The sequence below is a fragment of the Lepus europaeus genome, chromosome 1, assembly GCF_033115175.1.
Source record: "Lepus europaeus isolate LE1 chromosome 1, mLepTim1.pri, whole genome shotgun sequence".
NCBI lineage: Eukaryota > Metazoa > Chordata > Mammalia > Lagomorpha > Leporidae > Lepus > Lepus europaeus.
In genome coordinates, this window is record NC_084827.1 from 2,541,541 (window position 1) to 2,563,196 (window position 21,656).

A 21,656-nucleotide genomic window follows, 5' to 3' on the forward strand; every position below is an offset into this window, starting at 1 on the left:
AATTATCTCTGTACATCCATAAACCTTACTACCCCCGGTCCCTCATCCAGTTCTTGAAGAAACTTCTTAATACCCAATTTTTTGAGTCCCAAAAGGGGCAGAAAATCCCCAAATTTTTTATTTTATAGAAAGCTTTTACTTAAGAAATATAAATTTCATAAGTACAACTTTTGGATTATAGAGGTTCTCTCCATACTCGCCCGCCCACCCCCAAACCGTCCCAACTATTCCCTCTCCCATCCCATACTTCACTAAGATTCATTTTAAATATCTTCATATACAGAAGATCAACTCTATACTAAGTAAAGATTTCAACAGTTTGCACCCACACAAACACACAAAGTACAGTTTGAAGACTATTTTTACTGTTGATTATCATAGTACAACACATTAAGGACAGAGATCCTACATGAGGAGTAAGTGCACAGTGACTCCTGTTGCTGATTTAACAGTTGACATTCTTATTTATGATGTCAGCGGTCACCCGAGGCTCTTGTCATGAGCTGCTAAGACTATAAAAGCCTCTTGAGGCCACAAACTTTGTCATTATTTAGACAAGGCTGTAAGCAAAGTGGAAGTTCTCTCCTCCCCTCAGAGAAAGGTATCTCCTTTGATGGCCGCTTCTTTCTACCAGGATCTCACAGGGATCTTTCATGTAGGTCATTTTTTGCCACAGTGTCTTGGCTTTCCATGCCTGAAATGCTCTAATGGGCTTTTCAAGACAGATCCGAATGCCTTAAGGGCTGATTCTGAGGCCAGAGTGCCGTTTAGGGCATCTGTCATTCTATGAGTCTACTGTGTGGCCTGCCTCCCAGGTTAGATCAGTCTCTCCTTTTTAATTCTCTCTGCTGTTATTAGCAGGCACTTGGTCTTATTTATGTGATTCCTATGACACTTATTCTTATCTTTATGATCAGTTATGCACTTAAGATGATCACTTTAACTAGTACAATGGCATTAGTACCTGCCAACTTAATGGGATTTGGAGTCCCATGGCAAGTTTTTAGCTTTACCCTTAATGGTAAGTCCCAGGGAATGTGTGCCGAACTGTTTATCTCCCTCCTCCCTCTCTTATTCCCACTCTTAAAAAAATCACCAATTTCATAGGATTAAAAGAATTTAGTGCTATACAATCAACAATATTCTGAAAACAAACTGAAAAACTCTAAATAAAGACAGAAGTCTAAAGAGAAAACTGCCATATTCTTGGTGAATGATAACTAGTTAGGCCAACAGTACTGTAAAAGAATTCACTTATTTAAATGGCAGCAAGTACTACTGTTAAGCAATGAATAAATATGAGTTCCATATGACTCCTTTCAGGATCCTTCCAGAAGTGATCAACATAGCCACAAGCCACATGAAGCTATTTAATATTAAATTAAGTTAAACACTCTTTAAATAAAATTCAGAATTTAGTTCCTCAGTCCTACTACATGAATTTTGTACACACAACAGCAACATGTAAGGAGTCTTCAAAAAGATCATGGAAAAACGTGCATTTTAAAAAACTACTTATGGACTTCAAATGGTTTCTTTTGGCACCAAAATAAACTTACTTTTAAATTCCATTTCTCACAAACTTTTTGAAGTAACCCTGGACATGTGGCTATTGTCTACCATACTGGACAACAGACCATGTCTATCATCATAGAAGGTATGACTAAACAGGGCTGCTCTAAAGGAAATAGATACCAAAAAAAAAAAACAAAACAAAAAAAACACACACAACCAAAACTATAATACAATATAGTGAATATATGATGATATAGATTAACTCTGGGATACTATAGAAGCAAAAAACACCGGTATCCAACTACACTTTGGAAATGGATTAAAAGAAGACTTCCTACAATAAAGGAGAAGTAAGCCAAGTCTGGAAGGTTTGGCAAGCAGGGACAATGGAAGATATGTGACAGTAGGCAAAGCATGAACAGAGATAAATTGAGGAGAGTTTGAAAGAAAGTAACACATGATAACAAGTGCTTTACTGCACAGTGTAAGTCAGACTGCAATACTGTTCTATACTGACCAAATAAAATTCAAAAAGAATGAAGAAAAATTTTAAAAAGAAAATCAGTCACTAGGTCTTTCCAATTTAGCTTAAATTCATGGCATGATAATGGCAAAAACTTAATAAAGAAAAAATAAATCATGTTTGATTTCTAAATATTTTATGTTTAAGTCAAAATGAGAGTGACGCATACCAAGTGTTTAAACTGCTACAGCAAGTTACATTTAACTCTGATTTGAGAACCTACACCAGAAAGTTAGGAGACACAATGCTGTCTAGGCAACATATAACTTATTATTGCCCATTAAATTCACTATCTATCCTTAGTTTATTTACCTCCGTGCTGCTGAATTTTAACACATTCACCTCTCTCCTTAAAAATACCATATCCTTGGCCGGCGCCGCGGCTCAACAGGCTAATCCTCCACCTTGCACGCCAGCACACCGGGTTCTAGTCCTGGTTGGAACGCCGGATTCTGTCCCGGTTACCCCTCTTCCAGGCCAGCTCTCTGCTGTGGCCCGGGAGTGCAGTGGAGGATGGCCCAAGTGCTTGGGCCCTGCACCCCATGGGAGACCAGAAGCACCTGGCTCCTGCCTTCGGATCAGCGCGGTATGCCGGCCGCAACGCGCCGGCCATTGGAGCGTGAACCAACGGCAAAGGAAGACCTTTCTCTTTCTCTCTCACTGTCCACTCTGCCTGTCAAACAAACAAACATACAAAAAACAACCATATCCTTAATCCTTACTTCTGGCTAATTAACCTCAAGTCTTACATCATTGAAAAAAAAATTGAAGCCATTTGAAGATGACATGTACAGCTTCCCAAACTCATATCTATCTTCATAGCAGCATTTGTATACTTTGCCTTATCACCTGTTATATCAAAGTATCCATCCACGCTATTATTGAAAGTCACCCTTCTTACTTGAACACTTAATTCCTTTCCCTCTTTATTCTTTTGGAGTTATTCCTTCAGCAATTCTTAGCTTTCTCTCCTGAAATCATTGCTGTTTTACTCTTTGATGGTTTCATTCCTATTATATCATATGCCCTATTTTCCCCATTGCTTAAAAAATATATCTGGGCCCTACTTCCCTCCCTGGTCATGCTCCTGTATCTCTGTTTTCAGATATATAATAATCTCTCACTACTCTCAATCTATTTTGTGTTACTATAACAAAATATCTGAGTTTGGATAACTTATAAAGAGGTCTACTTGACTCAATTCTGGTGACTCAAAGACCCAAACAGCACAACATGCACCCCAATCTGTGTCACAACATGGGGGAGAAGCAGAAAGGGAACTAGCTGTGTGCAGAAGGAGCCAAGGCATAGGGTGGCCTCAATTTATTACAACTCACTCTCCCGAGAACTAATCCAGTCAAAGAGAACTGACTCATTCCCATGAGACAGCATCAATCAATTTATGATGGTGAAGCCCTCATGACCTAATTATCTTCTAGTAGGGCCCCACCTCTTTAAAATTCCACAACCTCAATATTTCCACATTGAGGACCAAGCTTTCAGCACAAGAACCTCTGGAGGAACAAACCACATCTAAATCATAAACTAGTTTCACTTGCCCTCCTACTTTTAAAATCATTCCAGTCAAGCAATCTTGCTCAGCACTCAACTCAAAGCTCTTTTCTTGTGTAGATCACCAGAACCTTCATTTTGTTAACTCCAATGATAAAACTGCTAAGTTTTCATGTTACCTGGCCTAGCAAGCAACATCATTCTAGACAACTGACCACTCTTTCCCTTTTAATGATCTTTGAATTTATTTCCTACCTCATTGCCTGCTTCATTTCAGTTCTTCCTCTTTTCTCACCCTCTTGATCTTTTTTCTTTTCCCTCCCTCCCTCCTTCCTTTTCTTCTCTCTCTTGCTCTTTTTTTTGGTATCTATATTCATTCCTTTAATGACCACACATCATTGTCACTGCTCTACATATCACCTAACTGCCAAAATTTACATTAGCTAACTGCTATATTAAAGGCATAAAAACACGAACACAATGCAATTTCTTAGTTATCTAACAATATTAGGTGGGTAAATGGATTACTAGGGTAGTCCTTACCCGTACTATCATTCAGGAACCTAGGCTGTGGACAATCTGCTTTTTAACAACACATGGTTTTCAACATATCCTAGTAATTATGTTTCGGTCAGCCTGAAGGAGAAACCAGGATGGAAGACAACTGTATGGGCCAGATCTAGAACTGGAACACATTATTTGTACTTGTATTCCACTCCCCAGAATTCAATCATGCCGACCCCTAAATGAAAGGGAGAAATGCTGTCTGGCTCTATCACAAGAAGAAAATGAGACATGGATATGGTGAATAATCTTTGCCACAGGGGCTCACCCCCAAATTCCAGATGCATATTTCCAACTGTTTACTCAACATCTTGTACAGCTAATAGGTAGTTCTTAGAATGTTCCAAACTGAATTCTACATCAGTGGCCCCTGCCCCCCCCCCCGATATTTATTTTTCTTGTCAATTTCACTTTCAATCTATCAACAATTTTTTAAAACCTACAAAATTGATCTCTTTTAAAACCTACAAAATTGGGCCGGTACCACGGCTCACTTGGCTAATCCTCCGCCTGTGGTGCCGGCACCCCTGGTTCTAGTCCCGGTTGGAGCACCGGATTCTCTCCCGGTTGCTCCTCCTCCAGTCCAGCTCTCTGCTGTGGCCTGGGAAGGCAGTGGAGGATGGCCCAAGTGCTTGGGCCCTGCACCCCCAAGGGAGACCATGAGGAAGCACCAGGTTCCTGGCTTTGGATCAGCGCAGCGCACTGGCCGTAGCAGCTATTTGGGGGGTGAACCAACGGAAGAAAGACCTTTCTCTCTGTCTCTCTCTCTCTGTCTAAATCTGCCTGTCAAAAACAACAACAACAACAACCTACAAAATTGGGCCACTTCTCAATATTTCACTGGTACCAATCAAGCCTAGATGACTGCAAAATCTTCCTCCCTGGTTTCACAGCTTCTACCCTGCCCCTTGAATAGTCTATTCTCTATATAGTAACCAGAGCCTTCTCGTTAAAATATTAAGTCAGATCATGTTATTCAGTTGAGACCACTCAAACCCTGAACGGATCGCCATCCCACTTAGAAGTTGAAGTTCTGACAATGGTCTTTGGCCAGATCACTACCCCAACCCCACCTGAATTTTATCTCCTATTGCTCACCTCCCTTCTTCAAGCTACTCTAGCAACTACAGTCTGCTGTTTCGTGAACTGGCAAGGCATATTGCTCATACAAAACCTTTGAATTAGTTGGTTTTGATGGGGACATGGAGGTAGCACTAAGTGAGAAGGAGCTGAGGTTTCCCAGTGCCACCCTGTGCTCCTGCTGTGCGGCAATGGCAGTCCTGCCTGCTGTGCCCACACCCCCTTACCTTGTACCACCCAATTCACCTTTCCACGCACTGCAGAAACCCCAACTACTTCATGTAGCAAACAGACAAGCAGTTTCATTACTAAGAACTGGTGCTAGCAAAAAGAGATCCAACGTGGTCGCAGGCTGTGTCCTCTGCAATGACTTTCGGATGATTATAATGTCATTTTAATAAAATCACTAGGGCCAGTACTGCCACTCCCATCATGTACTTGATGCCATGAGACTTTCAAGATTTCCAAAAGGGCAAGAAATGCACAGGACTCAAGACCAGCCCCAAACTTCTCCCCTTCTGAATATTCAACTAAGCCCCAGCCCAGAACTCCCTACACCTATTATGGGACGGTCCTGAAGCTTGCTGCATACAGATCCCAGATCTCTCCTGGGCTTGCCTGTACTCATTCCTGAGAGTGGGCTTTCACTTCGCATATAAATAAAGTTTGCTTCTCTACTACCCTTCATCTACATCTCCTCGAATTCTTCTTGCCACAGCGAAACAATCTGGACCCAACCATTTCTGTGAGAAATGCTTTTTCCCAACCTCCCAAAGCTTTTGTTCAAATGCTGCTGCTTTCTCAGCTAAGGCCTACTGTGATCTCACTATTTTAAATTGCAACCCATATCTCTAATGGTGCCTGTTTTACTTTCAATTTTCCACAGTATTTGTGTCAACAACTGTCTGCCCCAAGCTCTCAACATACTAACTCCACCAAAATGTAGATGGCTAACAGTCCAGGGCTTTGTAGTTGTGTTTTCAAATGCACCCATATGCATCTAGATTGCTACCTGGCATGTAAAAGGCACTGAAATACTTAGTAAACACATGCATATCTGTTGTCCCATGAAATGACTCAATACAAAAGTCATCCAACCTAGTTTCGGACAGATGACAAAGCAAAGTTAACCACAGCTTTAAAAATACCAAGACACAAGTCATAATGCTTATTATTTTTCCTATAAACCCATGAGACACAATCTTTCTAGTATTAAAGAGTTTTATATCTTTCCCATGAATTTCTTGCCCAATATACCAATATGTTCACATTTCATGTTTCTTTAATTCAACAGTAGCTTAAAAATAACATTAATAGGCCGGCGCCGTGGCTTAACAGGCTAATCCTCCACCTTGTGGCGCCGGCACACCAGGTTCTAGTCCCGGTCGGGGCACCGATCCTGTCCCGGTTGCCCCTCTTCCAGGCCAGCTCTCTGCTGTGGTAAGGGAGTGCAGTGGAGGATGGCCCAAGTGCTTGGGCCCTGCACCCCATGGTAGACCAGGAGAAGCACCTGGCTCCTGCCATTGGAACAGCGCAGTGCGCCAGCCACAGCGCGCCTACCGCGGTGGCCATTGGAGGGTGAACAAACGGCAAAAAGGAAGACCTTTCTCTCTATCTCCCTCTACTGTCCACTCTGCCTGTCAAAAATTAAAAAAAAAAAAAAATAAAATAACATTAATAGAATGTAATCAGCATTTAATTCAACCAGGTCAACCATCAGTCCTACATTAAGAACCATTAAAAGTTGAGGTTGGCGCTGTGGCACAGTGGGTTAACGCCCTGGCCTGAAGCACCAGCAACCCATATGGGCGCTGGTTCGAGACCCGGCTGCTCCACTTCTGATCCAGCTCTCTGCTATGACGTGGGAAAGCAGTAGAAGATGGTTCAAGTCCTTGGGCCCCTGCACCCAAGTGGGAGACCCGGAAGAAGCTCCTGGCTCCTGGCTTTGGAATGGCACAGTTCCAGCTGTTGCGGTTAATTGGGCAATGAACCAGCGGATGGAAGAATTGTCTCTCTCTATGTAATTCTGACTTTCAAATAAATAAATAAATCTTAAAAAAAAAAACAACAACAACAACGGATACCACAGAAATAAAAAGAATCATCAAGAATTACTACAGATACATGCCAACAAACTGGAAAATCTAGAAGAAACTGATAGATTCCTGGATACATACAATCTACCAAAATTGAATCATTAAGACACAGAAAAAAACCAGATCAATAGCCAAGATGGAGATTTCCGGCAAGGTGGCGGAATAGGAATGGAGCACACTGATAGTCTGGGAAGAGACAGTTTAATAAAAGTGGAGATACTGCAGGTTCAAGGAAGAGTTGGGGAAGAAACAGCAGAGGAAACTCGTGATTCACAGTGGACCTGCATGGAGGGCGTGGGAGCCCACGGCTCGGGACACCAGCAGCAGAATCCACGCACCAGCGCTGGAACACGAGGTGAGCCGAACCTCATAGAGTCTGGCGGGAAATAGAGGGAACGAGGCTTGAAGTCCCGTGGGGGAAAGTTCACCAGGCTAACTAGAGAGAGGAAAAAAAACAAAAGGGACCAGTATGAACACGAGTTTCTCTCTCTCCGCTCACCTCTCAAAGGTGAGCAAGACAAAGAACTGGCGCCATTTTGGTTATTCACAATAGCTACAAAAACAATCAAATATCTTGGAATAAACTTAACCAAGGACGTTAAAGATCTCTACGATGAAAATTACAAAATCTTAAAGAAAGAAATAGAAGAGGATACCAAAAAATGGAAAAATCTTCCATGCTCATGGATTGGAAGAATCAGTATCATCAAAATGTCCATTCTCCCAAAAGCAATTTATAGATTCAATACGATACCAATCAAGATACCAAAGACATTCTTCACAATTCTAGAAAAAGTGATGCTGAAATTCATATGGAGATGCAAGAGATCTCGAATAGCTAAAGCAATCATTTACAACAAAAACAAAGCCGGAGGCATCACAATACCAGATTTAGGACATATTACAGGGCAGTTGTAATCAAAACAGCATGGTACTGGTACAGAAACAGATGGATAGACCAATGGAACAGAATAGAAACACCAGAAATCAACCCAAACATCTATAGCCAACTTATATTTGATCAAGGATGTAAAACCAATTCCTGCAGCCAGGACAGTCTATTCAATAAATGGTGCTGAGAAAACTGGATTTCCACGTGCAGAAGCATGAAGCAAGACCCCTACCTTACACCTTACACAAAAATCCACTCAACATGGATTAAAGACCTAAATCTACAACCCGACACCATCAAATTATTAGAGAACATTGGAGAAACCCTGCAAGATATAGGCACCAGCAAAGACTTCTTGGCAAAGACCCAGAGGCACAGACAGTCAAAGCCAAAATTAACTACTGGGATTACATCAAATTGAGAAGTTTCTGTACTTCAAAGAAACAGTCAGGAAAGTGAAGAGGCAACCCAATGAATGGGAAAAAATATTTGCAAACTATGCTACAGATACTCCACAACAAAACAAACAACCCACTTAAGAGATGGGCCAAGGACCTAAACAGACATTTTTCAAAAGAGGAAATCCAAATGGCCAACAGGCACATGAAAAAATGTTCAGTATCACTAGCCATCAGGGAAATGCAAATCAAAACCACAATGATTTTTCACCTCAACCTGATCAGAATGGATCACATACAGAATTCCACCAACAACAGATGCTGGAGAGGATGTGGGGAAAAAGGGACACTAACCCACTGTTGGTGGGAATGCAAACTGGTTAAGCCACTATGGAAGTCAGTCTGGAGATTCCTCAGAAACCTGAATATAACCCTACCATACAACCCAGCCATCCAACTCCTTGGAATTTACCCAAAGGAAATTAAATTGGCAAACAAAAAAGTTGTCTGCACCTTAATGTTTATTGCAGCACAATTCACAATAGCTAAGACCTGGAATCAACCCAAATGCCCATCAACAGTAGACTAGATAAAGAAATTATGGGACATGTACTCTATAGAATACTATACAGCAGTCAAAAAACAATGAAATCCGGTCATTTGCAACAAAATGGAGGAATATGGAAAACATCATGCTGAGTGTATTAAGCCAGTCCCAAAGGGACAAATATCATATGTTCTCCCTGATCGGTGACAACTAACCAACCACAAAAAAAGGAAACCTGTTGAAGTGAAAGGGACACTATGAGAAACAGTGACTTGATCAGCCCTTTTCCTGACTGTTGATGTACAATTTAATACTTTATCCATTTTAGTATTTTTTTTTTGTTCTACTTAATACTATTGGTTGAACTCTGTAATTAACACAGTTATTCTTAGGTGTTGAAATTTAAGTGAAAAGTGATCCCTGTTAAATATAAGAGTGGGAAGAAGAGAGGGAGGAGATGTACAATTTGGGACATGCTCAATCGGACTTGCCCCAAATGGTGGAGTTAGAAATGTGCCAGGGGATTCCAATACAATCCCATCAAGAGTGCATGTACCAATGCCATCTCACTAGTCCAAGTGATCAATTTCAGTTCACAATTGATCACACTATAGGTCTAAGAGTCATAGGGATCACACAAACAAGACTAGTGTCTGCGAATACTAAGTGATAGAAAAAAAAGGGAGAGAACGATCCAATATGAGAAGTGGGATACACAGAAGACTCATAGAATGGCAGATGTCCTAAACAGCAGTCTGGCCTCAGAATCAGCCCTTAAGGCATTTGAATCTGGCTGAAGAGCCCATGAGAGTATTTTAGGCATGGAAAGCCAAGACACTCTGGAAAAAAAAAAAAAAAAAAAAAACCTAAATGAAAGATCTCTGCGAGTGAGATCCCAATAGAAAGAACGGACCATCAAAGAAGGAGGTACCTTTCTCTGAAGGGAGGAGAGAACTTCCACTTTGACTATGACCTTGTCTAAATAAGATCAAAGTCGGCGAACTCAAGAGGCTTCCATAGCCTTGGCAACTCATGACAAGAGCCTAGGGAGATTTCTGACGCTATAAACAAGAGTGTAAAATTGTTAAGTCAACAACAGGAGTCACTGTGTACCTACTTCTCATGTGGGACTGATGAAATCTTTACTTAATATATACTAAATCGATCTTCTATATATAAAGATAATTGAAAATGAATCTTGATGTGAATGGAAGGGGAGAGGGAGTGGGAGATAGGAGGGGTGTGGGTGGAAGGGAAGTTATGGGGGGGGGGGGAGTCATTGTAATCCATAAACTGTACTTTGAAAATTATATTTACTAAATAAAAGTTTGAAAAAAAAAATAGCCAAGATTGAGATTTAATCAGTAATGAAGACCCTACCAACAAAGAAAAGCCCAGGACAGATGGATTAACTGCTGAATTCTACCAGACTTTTAAAGAACTAATTCTAGTTCTTCTCAAAGTATTCAAAACAATTGAAATGGAAGGATTCATCCCAACCTCTTTCTATGAGGTCACCATCACCTTAATTCCAAAACCAGAAAAACATACAACAAAAAGAGAACTATAGATCAATATGCCTGATGAACATGGATGCACCAAAATTCTCAACAAAATGCTAGCTAATCAAATCCAACAACACATCAGAAAGATCATTCACCTTTATACCTGGTATGCACGATGGTTCAACATATTCAAATCAATAAATGTGATACATCACAGTAAAAAAATGGAAGAATAAAAATCATATTATTATCTCAGTAGATGCAGAGGAAAGCATTCAATAAAATACAACATCCTTTCATGACAAAAACCTTAAGCAAATTGGGTACAGAAGGAACACTCCTCAACACAATCAAGGCAATTTATGACAAACAAAGCCACACTGAGTAAGGAAAAGTTGAAAGCATTTCCACTAAAATCCAGAACCAGACAAGGATGCCCACTTTACCATTGCCATTCCACAGAGTTCTGGAAGGTTTGGCAGAGCCATGAGGCAAGAAAAAGAAATCAAAGGGATACAAACAGGAGAGGAGGAAGTCAAATTATACCTGTTTGCAGATGACATGATTCTTATATACAGTGGAACCTGAAGACTCCACTAAGAGATGACTAAAATTCACAAGAAAGTTTGGTAAAGTTGCAGGATATAAAATCAACACACAAAAATCCATAGCCTTTGTATACACAATGCCATGGCTGGCAAAACTTCAGTCCTACTCACAATAGTTACAAAAAATTTAAATAACTTGGAATATATTTACCCAACGAGGTGAAAGATTTCTATAAATAAAAATTAAGATATTAAAAAATGGCAAAATTTTCTAAGTGTATGCATCAGAAGAACTGATATTATCAAAATGCCCATACTACTGAAAGCAGGTTAGATTCAATGTGATTCCAATCAAAATACCAATGGTATTCTTCTTATATCTAGAAAAAACAATAAATCCAAATGGAAACACAAGAGACTGAATAGCTAAAGCAATTTCAAATAACAAAAACAAAGCTGCAGGCATCACGATACCAGAATTTAAGACATATTACAGCGTAGCTATTATCAAAGCAGTCTGATACTGGCACAAAAATAGACATGTAGACTAATGGAATAGAACAGAATCCCCTGGCGCAGCTCCAGCCATTGCTGTCATCTGGGGAGTGAACCAGCGGATGGAAGACCTCTCTGTCTCTACCTCTCTCTGTAACTCTCTCAAATAAAATAAATCTTAAAAAACAAACAAACAAAAAAAAAAACAAAGAACAGAATCCCAGAAATCAATCTACACATCTATAACCAACTTATCTTTGACAAAGAAGCTAAAACCAATCCCTGGAGAAAGGACAGTCTCTTCAAAAGAATGGTACTGGGAAAACTGGATCTCTCCATGCAGAAGTACGAAAACAAGACACTTGCCTTACACCTTATACAAAAATCAACTGAAAATGGATCAAGGATCTAAATCTATGACCTGAAACCATCAAATTACTAGAGGAAAACATTGGTGAAACTCAGCAAGACATTGCTATAAGCAGAGATGTCTTGGAAAAGACCCCAGAAACATAGGCAATAAAGCAAAAACAGACAAATGGGATTACATCAAGCTAAAAAGCTTCTGCACTGCAAAGGAAACACTCAAAGTGAAAAGGCAACCAACAGGACGGGAGAAAATATTTCCAAACTATGCAACTGATAAACGATTAATATCTAGAGTATATAAAGAGCTCAAGAAACTCAACAAGGACAAAACAAACAATCCAGTTAAGAAATAAGCAAAGGGGCCAGCGCTGTGGCGCAATGGGTTAAAGCTGCCGCTTGCAGTTCCAGCATCCCATATGAGCACTGGTTCAAGTCCTAGCTGCTCCACTTCGATCCAGCTCTCTGCCTAGGAAAGCAGTAGATGGCGGCCCAAGTCCTTGGGCCCCTGCACCATGTGGGAGACCCGGAAGAACCTCCTGGCTACTGGTTTTGGATCGGCTCAGCTCTGGCCGTTGCAGTCATTTAGGGAGTGAACCAGCAGATGGAAGATCTCTCTCTCTCTCTCTAACTCTTTCAAATAAATCTTAAAAAAAAAAAAAAAAAAAAAAAAAAGAATGAGCAAAGGACTTGAACAGGCATTTTTCAAAAGAGGAAATTCAAATGGCCAACAGCAAAGGAAGACCTTTCTCTCTGTCTCTTTCTCACACTGTCCACTCTGCCTTTCAAAACAAAACAAAACAAAACAAAACAAACCAACCAACCAAACAAAAAAAACCAAAGTAAAAGAATAAGAAAGGAAGGAGAGAGGGTAGGAACATGGGAGGGGAGGTAGGCTGGGAAGTATCACTATGCTCCTAAACCTGTATATATGAAATTTGTTCAGCTTATATAATTTTAAGGAGGAAATCATTTAAAAAAAAGAAATAATGATACAAAAAAGTATCTGTACATGATCAGTACTGGTGCAACTATTTTCCCAAGTAATTTCCATCCACTCCTGGCTGAATCTGAAGATGCACAACTGAAAGTGAGAAAAACCAGTTTTATGAAGGCACTCCAAAATATTCATGGACAATGGAATTTAAGACTATGCTCATTCTGGTGCAAAAGAAATTTTTAAATCCATGTAATCTTTTCATAATATGCATTTTCTGTTAACTGTTTGAGGTACCCTTCTATTAATCCTTTGTCATTCGTATGTGTTAGAAATATCTTCTCAGTGTATGTTTTGTCTTTTTTATTTCTTTATGGCTTTTTAAAATAAACGTAAGTTCTCATTAAAGGATTTAAATTTTTAAAAAAATTGTCCTAGAGTCCTGGGGTAATTTGAAAATTATTGTCCTTTGGTACATTTGTCTCAAAAGTACTATTAATAACTACAGCTACGTTACACAAATGAAAATGATGTTTTATTTGATGTTACAGAGCTTCCAGAACACATAAACTTAATTGAGTTTGAAGCAATTTTAATATTCTGTAGAAAGGGCATTCTAAAGGCCCAGAAAGGAATGTAAAGTTACTGGACATCAATTTTCCTTTATAACCACTGTCATGACATGGAAAGGTTCAAGAACAACATTTTTAAGCCCAAGAGAACACAAAGCCCAAGAGAAACCAAAATAATCTCAGAGTGTAGAGAGGAGGAAAAAAAATAATTGTTTACTCTTGATCTTAGCCAAAAGGCTGAGAAGCGATAAAAAATAATTGTTTAATATCAGGGTGGAAGCTGTATTAAGGATTTCTTCTGACTACCATGTTAATTAAGTATGATAGTAAACCAAGTTGTTAGCCAAAAGAAATTAAAAGATAAAAACTGCCTCCTCCCAGGACATGTTAATGCCACCACAAAATATTTAAAGAAAGAATGAAAGAAATGAAGATGTATTTTTTTGCTTATAACATGAAGCTATTCTATATAACATTATGATTAAGAAAGCACTGCTTAACCTTAATAAAGAGAAAATCTTCAAGGCAGGTACATCTAATTTGAATTCATAAGTTCTTTAACTTACAAAATAAGCAATGTAGGTGAAATAGACATAAAGAATGATTAAAAGACTTAAAACAAGTTAACTTCTGTGGAAAACAAAATCTAGTAAGAGTTACCAATTTAAAAAGGCTTATCTTAATGACAATTTGAGGCAGAAATACAGGAATTCAGAATGTACTAGATTTCATAACGTGGGGATTAGGACACAAAATGTTCACTAAGAACTCAACTAAGTTAATAACAAAGGTATAAAAGAAAGAAAATACACTTTAGCAGTTCGGAGGAAGAAAACGATTTTATGTTGCACAAAAAGGGGAAAGGAAGAATACTAAGTAATTGCTCCATTTTACAACAAGGTAAACATCAGGTGTGAGAAAATGTCAAAATACAATGGTAACCTAATCCCTACCTCTCACAGAACATAGGTTTCTACCTGCTGTAGCCAAATCTGTTCCTTATTCATTCTAATAAGGAAAGTAAGGAACAGAAAAAAAAGTCAGACTGCTCCAGCCTCTTATCCTAATATAATCGTTCTGGCCTATTATCCAAATAAGATTAAATCAAATTTGAGTTCAGATTTACTACATTCAAGGAATCAAGCACCCAGCCAACATTCCTTTCTCACATGTTTACTGACAATGGATTGCCAAAAAACACAAGTGACTATTATCAGATAATTTTCTAAATAACAGGAGTGAGTTCACCAAGGGATAAAGAAAAGGAATCCAGAGAGGGAACATACAAATATCAAAAACAATACTTGTTTTACCTTTTTTCCCCCTAAAGCAAACTTTGGAATATAGCTAAACAAGTATTAACAGCAAAGCCAGAACCGCACATGCATCTACCTTAGTAGGAAAACCACTTTTCAGGAGCATGATGCAATACAACTTGGCATGGTTCACAAAGATGTATTTTAATACACTAGACCTCACTACAAAGGAGATTCTATCCCAGAATATTCCCTAGTCGATGCATTATATAATTACACAGCTTAACCAAGACTGGCAGTAAGACATCTTGACGGCTGGCGCCGTGGCTCAACAGGCTAATCCTCCACCTAGCGGCGCCGGCACACCAGGTTCTAGTCCCAGTCGGGGTGCCAGATTCTGTCCCGGTTGCTCCTCTTCCAGGCCAGCTCTCTGCTGTGGCCAGGGAGGGCAGTGGAGGATGGCCCAAGTGCTTGGGCCCTGCACCCGCATGGGAGACCAGGAGAAGCACCTGGCTCCTGCCTTCGGATCAGCGTGGTGTGCTGGCCGCAGCGCGCCAGCCATTGGATGGTGAACCAACAGCAAAGTAAGACCTTTCTCTCTGTCTTTCTCTCTCACTATCCACTCTGCCTGTCAAAAAAAAAAAAAAAGAAAAAAGAAAAAAAAAGACATCTTGACAACAGAACAAATGTCATTGTAATTTCAATTGAGAAGGTTCCTTTTACAGAAACAGCACAATAGTTAATAAATATTACAATCTGTATCACACATTTTTAAAATAAATGTATCTATTACACTATATAGTCATATTATACCATACACCATATCATACCATATGGTTATAGAAAGAAACATCAGGGAAATACAAGGGCACTTCAAAAAGTTCATTAAAAAAACGGAATTAAAAAGTAAGTTTAATTTTGAAATTCATGCATACATATAACTGATCTGAAGTAAACATTTAATGCCAATATTGTAAGTGCATTCACTTAATATTTAGTAAGCTCTTGTCATTTGTTCTATTTTGAGCAACTACCAAATGCAAATACAAGACATAAAATTTGTTTCCTCCACAAGAGAATTCTAATTTTTAAAATGTATTTGAGAAGCAGAGAGACTGAAGGCTGTCATCCATTAGTCTACTCCACAAATACCCACATGATTCAATCCCCAAATGTCCACAATGGCCTGGATTGGGCCAGGCAGACGCTGAGAATCAGAAACTCAACCCAGGGGCCAGCAATTGTAGTACAGTGAGTTAAGCCGCCACTTGCGATGCCATGGAGCATCTCTTATCAGAGCGCCAGTTCAAGTACCAGCTGCTCTGCTTCCCATCCAGCTCCCTGCTAATGTGCCTGGGAAAGCAGCAGGAGATGGCCCAAGTATTTGGGCCCTGCCACCCATGTGGTAGACTAGGATAGAGTTCCTGGCTCCTGGCTTCAGCCTGGCCCAATCTGGGTGTGGCCTCAGAGTCAATCAGCAGATGGAAGAGCTCTGTCTCTGTGTGTACTCTTCAGATAAATGATAAACATCTCCAGAGGGGCATGGCATCGTAGCATAGTGGGTAAAGCTGCTGCCTGTGACACTGGCCTCCCATGTGGGCGCCAGTTCAAATATGGCTACCCCACTTCCAGTCCAGCTCCCTACTAATGTGCCTGGGAAGGCAGCAGAGGATGGCTCAAATGTACGGGCCTCTGCCACTCATGTAGGAGACCTGGAAGAAGCACTTGGCTCCTGGCTCTGTTGCAGCTATCTGTGGAGTGAGGATGTCCCTTTTTCTCTTCCCCTACTCCCTTCTGTGCAACTTTCAAATTAATAAATGAATCTTAAAAACAAAAAGACTCAAAACAAAAACAAGAGAATACTTGAGCCATCAACACTGCCTCCCAAAGTATGCATTAGCAGGAAGCTGGAGCAAGGAGCCAAGAGACAGGAATCAATCCCAGGCACTACAACAGGAAACACGGGCATCTTAACTGTTAGGCCAAAAGCCCACCCCCCGACATAATTTTAAACATTAAAATCTTGATTCTATGTCCAAGATGTTGATAACAGTAAAAAAAAAAAATTAAATAATCTAATATCCCCAAAAGATGATCGGTTAAATAAACTGCAGTATATCTAATGGCATATAAATATGCTGCTGTATTATCCAATCTTTAAAAGTTGCAAACCAGGAGCTGGTGTTGTGGCGCAACAGGTAAAGTCACGGCCTGTGACCCTGTGACCCTGGCATATGTCCCACTTCCAATCAAGTCCTCTGGGAAAAGCAGTGGAAGATGGCCCAAGTGCTTGGGCCCCTGCCACCCACGTCAGAGACCCAGATAAAACTCCTGGCTTCTACCTGGCTCAGCACTGGCTGATGCGGCCATCTCAGCAATGAACCAGCAGACGAAAGCGCTCTCTCTCTCTCCTTCTTCCTCTATAACTCTTTCAAATAAATAAATATTTTAAGAAACTACACTTCAGTACTATACAGCATAAAACTAATAAAGGGGATACACTAAAATATAATAACAGTGGCAATATTACCGATTTTTACTTTGTATTCTTATAATTTCCTAATTTTTCAATAATGAACATGCTTTCCCTCTATAATTAGAATTTTTTAGTACAGTTGAAATTTCCTTCTGTGAAACGGTTTTTAAAAAATTTACTCTGGGTGGGCATCTGGCTTCACAGTCAAGACATCCCTATCTCATGCTAGAGTAACTGGGTTCAAGTCCCAGCTCTGGCTTCTCATTTCATTAGCTTCCTGATTTTAGCTGAGGCAGACCCTGGTAGGCAGCGACAGCTCAAATAACTGGGTTCCTGCCACACACACAGGAGACCTGGATTGAGCTCCCAGCTTCCACCTGGCCCAGCCCAGGTTACTGCAGACATTTGGGAACGAGACCAGCTAATGAGAGTTCTTTCTCTCTCTTTCTGCCTCTCAAACAAAACTACTATTGTGTTTTACTGTCTGTCTCTCTTTCAAATAAATAAAATTAAATTTTAGAAAGTCTAAAGTGTAGAAAGCAAATATTGTAAACAAATTGATACTCAATAAAGCAAGCAGACTGGATGAATTTCCAAAGTAAAGATGATAAAAGCATGACAAGAATTGCATAGAATTACTATTACACACAAGAAGAAAATTTCATCCCTTTCTATGTACGTGGCAATTAAAAGATATCTCAGGTGCCGGTGCTGTGGCGCTGCAGGTTAATACCCTGGCCTGAAGTGCCAGCATCTCATATGGGCGCCAGTTCTAGTCCAGGCTGCTACTCTTTCAATCCAGCTCTCTGCTATGGCCTGGGAAAGCAGCAGAAGATGGCCCAAGTCCTTGGGCCCTGCACCCACGTGGGAGACCTGGAAGAAGCTCCTGGCTCCTGGCCCCGGATCAGCACAGCTCCAGCTGTTGTGGCCATCTGGGGATTGAACCAGAGGATGGAAGATGTCTCTCTCTGTCTCTACCTCTCACTGTAACTCTTTCAAATAAATAAAATAAATCTTTAAAAAAAAATCTTTAAAAAAAATTTTTAAAAATCTTCAATTAAAAGACCACAGTACATTTCAGTTTCCATTAAATTAATATAAACTTGAAAATTATTCCTTGGAATTTATTGTATTACCATAACATCGATAGATGAACAGAAGATACGTTTTTCAAAAAATTATTTAACACCCCCAGCCAAGTATATTTATTGTTAGCTCTTATACAAAAATATAGAGAAACAACTATTTATCACTAAACATTAAAAGCTGGGTGGAGGAGACAGTGAGAAACACTTCTTAACTAAATAAAATTATAAGGATATCCTTACAGTTTCAGAATACATGAATATGCTCACCAATTTTCAGCAATTTAAACATAAAGCCATCTATTCTAGAGGTTCCCAAGCACTGGTACTTGAGAACTGCCCAGGAAGCGTACCAAATATAGAAAGCTACGGTCCTCGCTCTTACCCACTGAGTCCGAACTTCAGGGAGTGGAGCTCCAAATAATCTGGCCCTTTCAAATAAAATAGCAAGGTAGATTTTACTGGACAAAAGCCTTTGCTGTAGAGCTGCAAACTGTCCTAGTAACTATGAAGGAAAGTTCTCAACGGAAACAATGTTAACATGAGAAAATTATAATTTCATAACCCCTATCCATTAATTTAGCCATTCTTCTACTCTACAGTAATTCAAACATTGATACAGTCCAACAAGACCACGTACGCACGGTAAAGTACAGCCCAGAGGCACCTGTGCCTGGTTAAGACAAAGGCATAGCCAGTTCCTGGAGAAAACAGACAGCAGATGTGACCCCTGGTATTTATCCACTAAAAACAATGTATCCTAAAAATAAATTTCCATGTCAACAGAACAAAGCTGTTTATAAATAAGAAGGGATGTGGAGGTGTGTAGAAGAGGAAGCTTCAGCAAGTTAAGTACCAAAAGCTGGGAACCAGGCAGAATGAATGGTAACTAAGGGACAAAGAAAACTAGGAAATGGAAGGGAAGAGCTTCGTCCTTAGAATCCAAGAAGTCAGAGAAAACGAACAGATATCAGAAGACACCTATCTCAGCAGAAATGCAAACTGGAAAGCTGAGTAGTTGTAAGAAAAACAGTCAGAAATTTAAAATGGTTCCAGTGATGGCATAAAACACGTTTGGGACATGGCTGGAGATGGTATAAGAAGGTGGAAAATGGGCCAGCATTTGGCGCAGTAGTTAAAACTCCCATACTGGGGTGCCTGGGTTCAAGCACCAGCTGTGTTTCTGATTCCTGCTAACCCACACCGTAGGAGGCAGCAGGTCCCTGCCACCCACACAGGAGACCCAGACTGAGTTCTTGGCTCCCGGCTTCAGCCTGGCGCAGCCACGGTTATTGGGGGCATTTGGGGAGTGAGCCAGCAGATGGTCTCTCTCCGCCTATTAAGTAAATAAAAATAAATCTGAATATTGTATACAAACTGATACCCTACTGAGCAAGCATACTGGATGAATTTCCAAAGATGCTAAGCATGAAAAAAGACTGCCCAGAGAGAAGAGAGTGAGACATCATGAGATTCGGGAAACAAGACTCAAGGCGGAGGAAAGGAAGAGAACTTTGAACAAAGTCAACAGAATAAGTCCCATTAGTCAAGAACTGTAAAGCAGTTATCACACCACACAGCATTTGTAAAGGATAACAAAGTCTACTGGTTTACGTAATAAAATACCAAATACCAAACGCGATGTTACATAGAAAAACAAAACGTCAATAAATAATCTGACACGGTAATAGAGGCCGAGTAATGCAAAAACAGGCTGGGAGAAGCAGAGGCTAACGAAAAAGTTAAAGGGAAAAATAGGACAAAAAGGAGGGCAACACAAAGAAGTCAACGAAAGCTATCAGAAAGGGGCCGCAGGAAGACGCGTGAGCGCACAATGGAAGCCCAGCCGCGGAGCCACGCGACACGTGATGGAATCTTGACAGGTAGCGCTCCGAAAGTAGAGAGCGAGCCCCAAAGCGTCGGCCAGGGCGGGCGAGCCGGGCCGAGGGGCTCCGCAGGGCCGGCCGGTCGCTGCGGGCACCGCAGGTGCGGCCCCTGGGGTGGCGACCCGGGCGGGCGGCAGCGCGCGGACGGACGTGGGGTCGCCGGACCGGGACTACAGCAAAGCCATGGGCTGGACGGAGCAGGGGAGCCAGCGGAGAGGCGGGAGCGGGTGCGGGGCCGCGGAGGGGCAGCGGGGAGCGGGCAGGCGGCGCCAGCACCGCCGCGGCCGGGCCCCCTCCCCAGACACTCGTCGCGGACACAGCCCGGAGGCAGGGCTGCACGCCTCGGCCAGCGTGACCTCCCCGGACGCGGGCCGAGATCGCCGGGCGGCCCCCGGAGCCGCGCCGAGTGCTCACGCAGGAGCAGCGGAGAGACGGGCGGGCGATGGCCACCCCCGGCCCGCGCAGCCGGCCCAGGGCGCCCAGCCCCCCGGCCAGCCCCGGCCCGGCCAGCCGCCACTCACCTCCTCCGGAACGGCGGGGTCCGCGGCGCCGGCGCCGGCCTCGGACTCCATGTCCCCGTTGAACAGAGCCGGGCCCTGCTCCGCGCCGCCGCCGCCGCTCAGCGCCGCCATCTTATAACCGAGAGCCGGGGCCCGGGCGGCCGCGGCCGGCGGGGAGGGCGAAGGCAGGCGCAGGGCGGGCGCAGGCGGGGGCGGCGGCGCTGGGGGCGCGGGGAGGGGCGGCCGGGGCGGCGCGGCGCGCGGGCGGCGGGCGCCGGGGCCACCTCAGGGACGGGCCTGCGGCCCCGCGCGCGGCCGAGCCTGAGGGGACGGGGGGAAGGACGCCGGGCGGGAGGGCGGGGAGGGGGCGGAGTCGCCGAGGAGTCGCCGCGGCAACGGCGTCAGGCGCGAGTCACGGCCGTGACGTCACCCGGGCCCGTGACGTCACCGCGCAGCGCCCTCGGGCCGGCGCGCCGGCTGCGCCCGGCCGTGCCCGTGTCTCGGGCCTCGGCGCGCCCTGGTGTTCCGGCCGGGGCTGCGATGTGGCGGCAGCGAGGCGGGAAGCCCGAGGGCGGCCGGCCCCGCGCCCCGAGCGTGAGGCTACACCGCGGCGCGGCGGGAACAGCCTTGCGCTCTCCCGTGGCTCCGGCCCGGCGGGCAGGCCCGGTGAAGAGCCTCGCCCTCACCGTCGAGGACCGAAGTGGTTTCCGCCTCCTCCAGCTCCGTTCACGGAGCCGACGGCGGGCGCTCCGAGCGCCGGGCCTGCGCGGGCCGCCCCGCACCCTGGACCCCGAAGCGTCCCAGCGAGTCCTTCTCCTGACGAGAATCTTCCAGAACGTTCCACGGGCCTTGTCCCCTCGCGAACAGAGCGTTCCAGAGCGTCCTTTGTGCACCGCGTGCTTG

General features: G+C 42.7%; 1 protein-coding gene across 4 annotated transcripts in view; it reads right to left on the bottom strand.

Moving 5' to 3' along the window:
- Positions 1-20,910, bottom strand: part of BRAF (B-Raf proto-oncogene, serine/threonine kinase) — a 200,715-nt gene extending 179,805 nt beyond the window's left edge. For 2 of the 4 annotated variants that reach the window (XR_009865529.1, XM_062186840.1), the window contains exon 1: positions 20,775-20,908. Coding sequence is in view for 3 of the 4 variants with exons in the window: in XM_062186840.1 (XP_062042824.1) it covers positions 20,775-20,885 (111 nt within the window). In the remaining variant the exon portion in view is untranslated. Of the gene's footprint in view, positions 1-20,774 lie in introns of all 4 variants that reach the window. The other 2 variants (XM_062186971.1, XM_062187056.1) reach the window with 1 other exon arrangement.
- Positions 20,911-21,656: the final 746 nt, after the last annotated feature.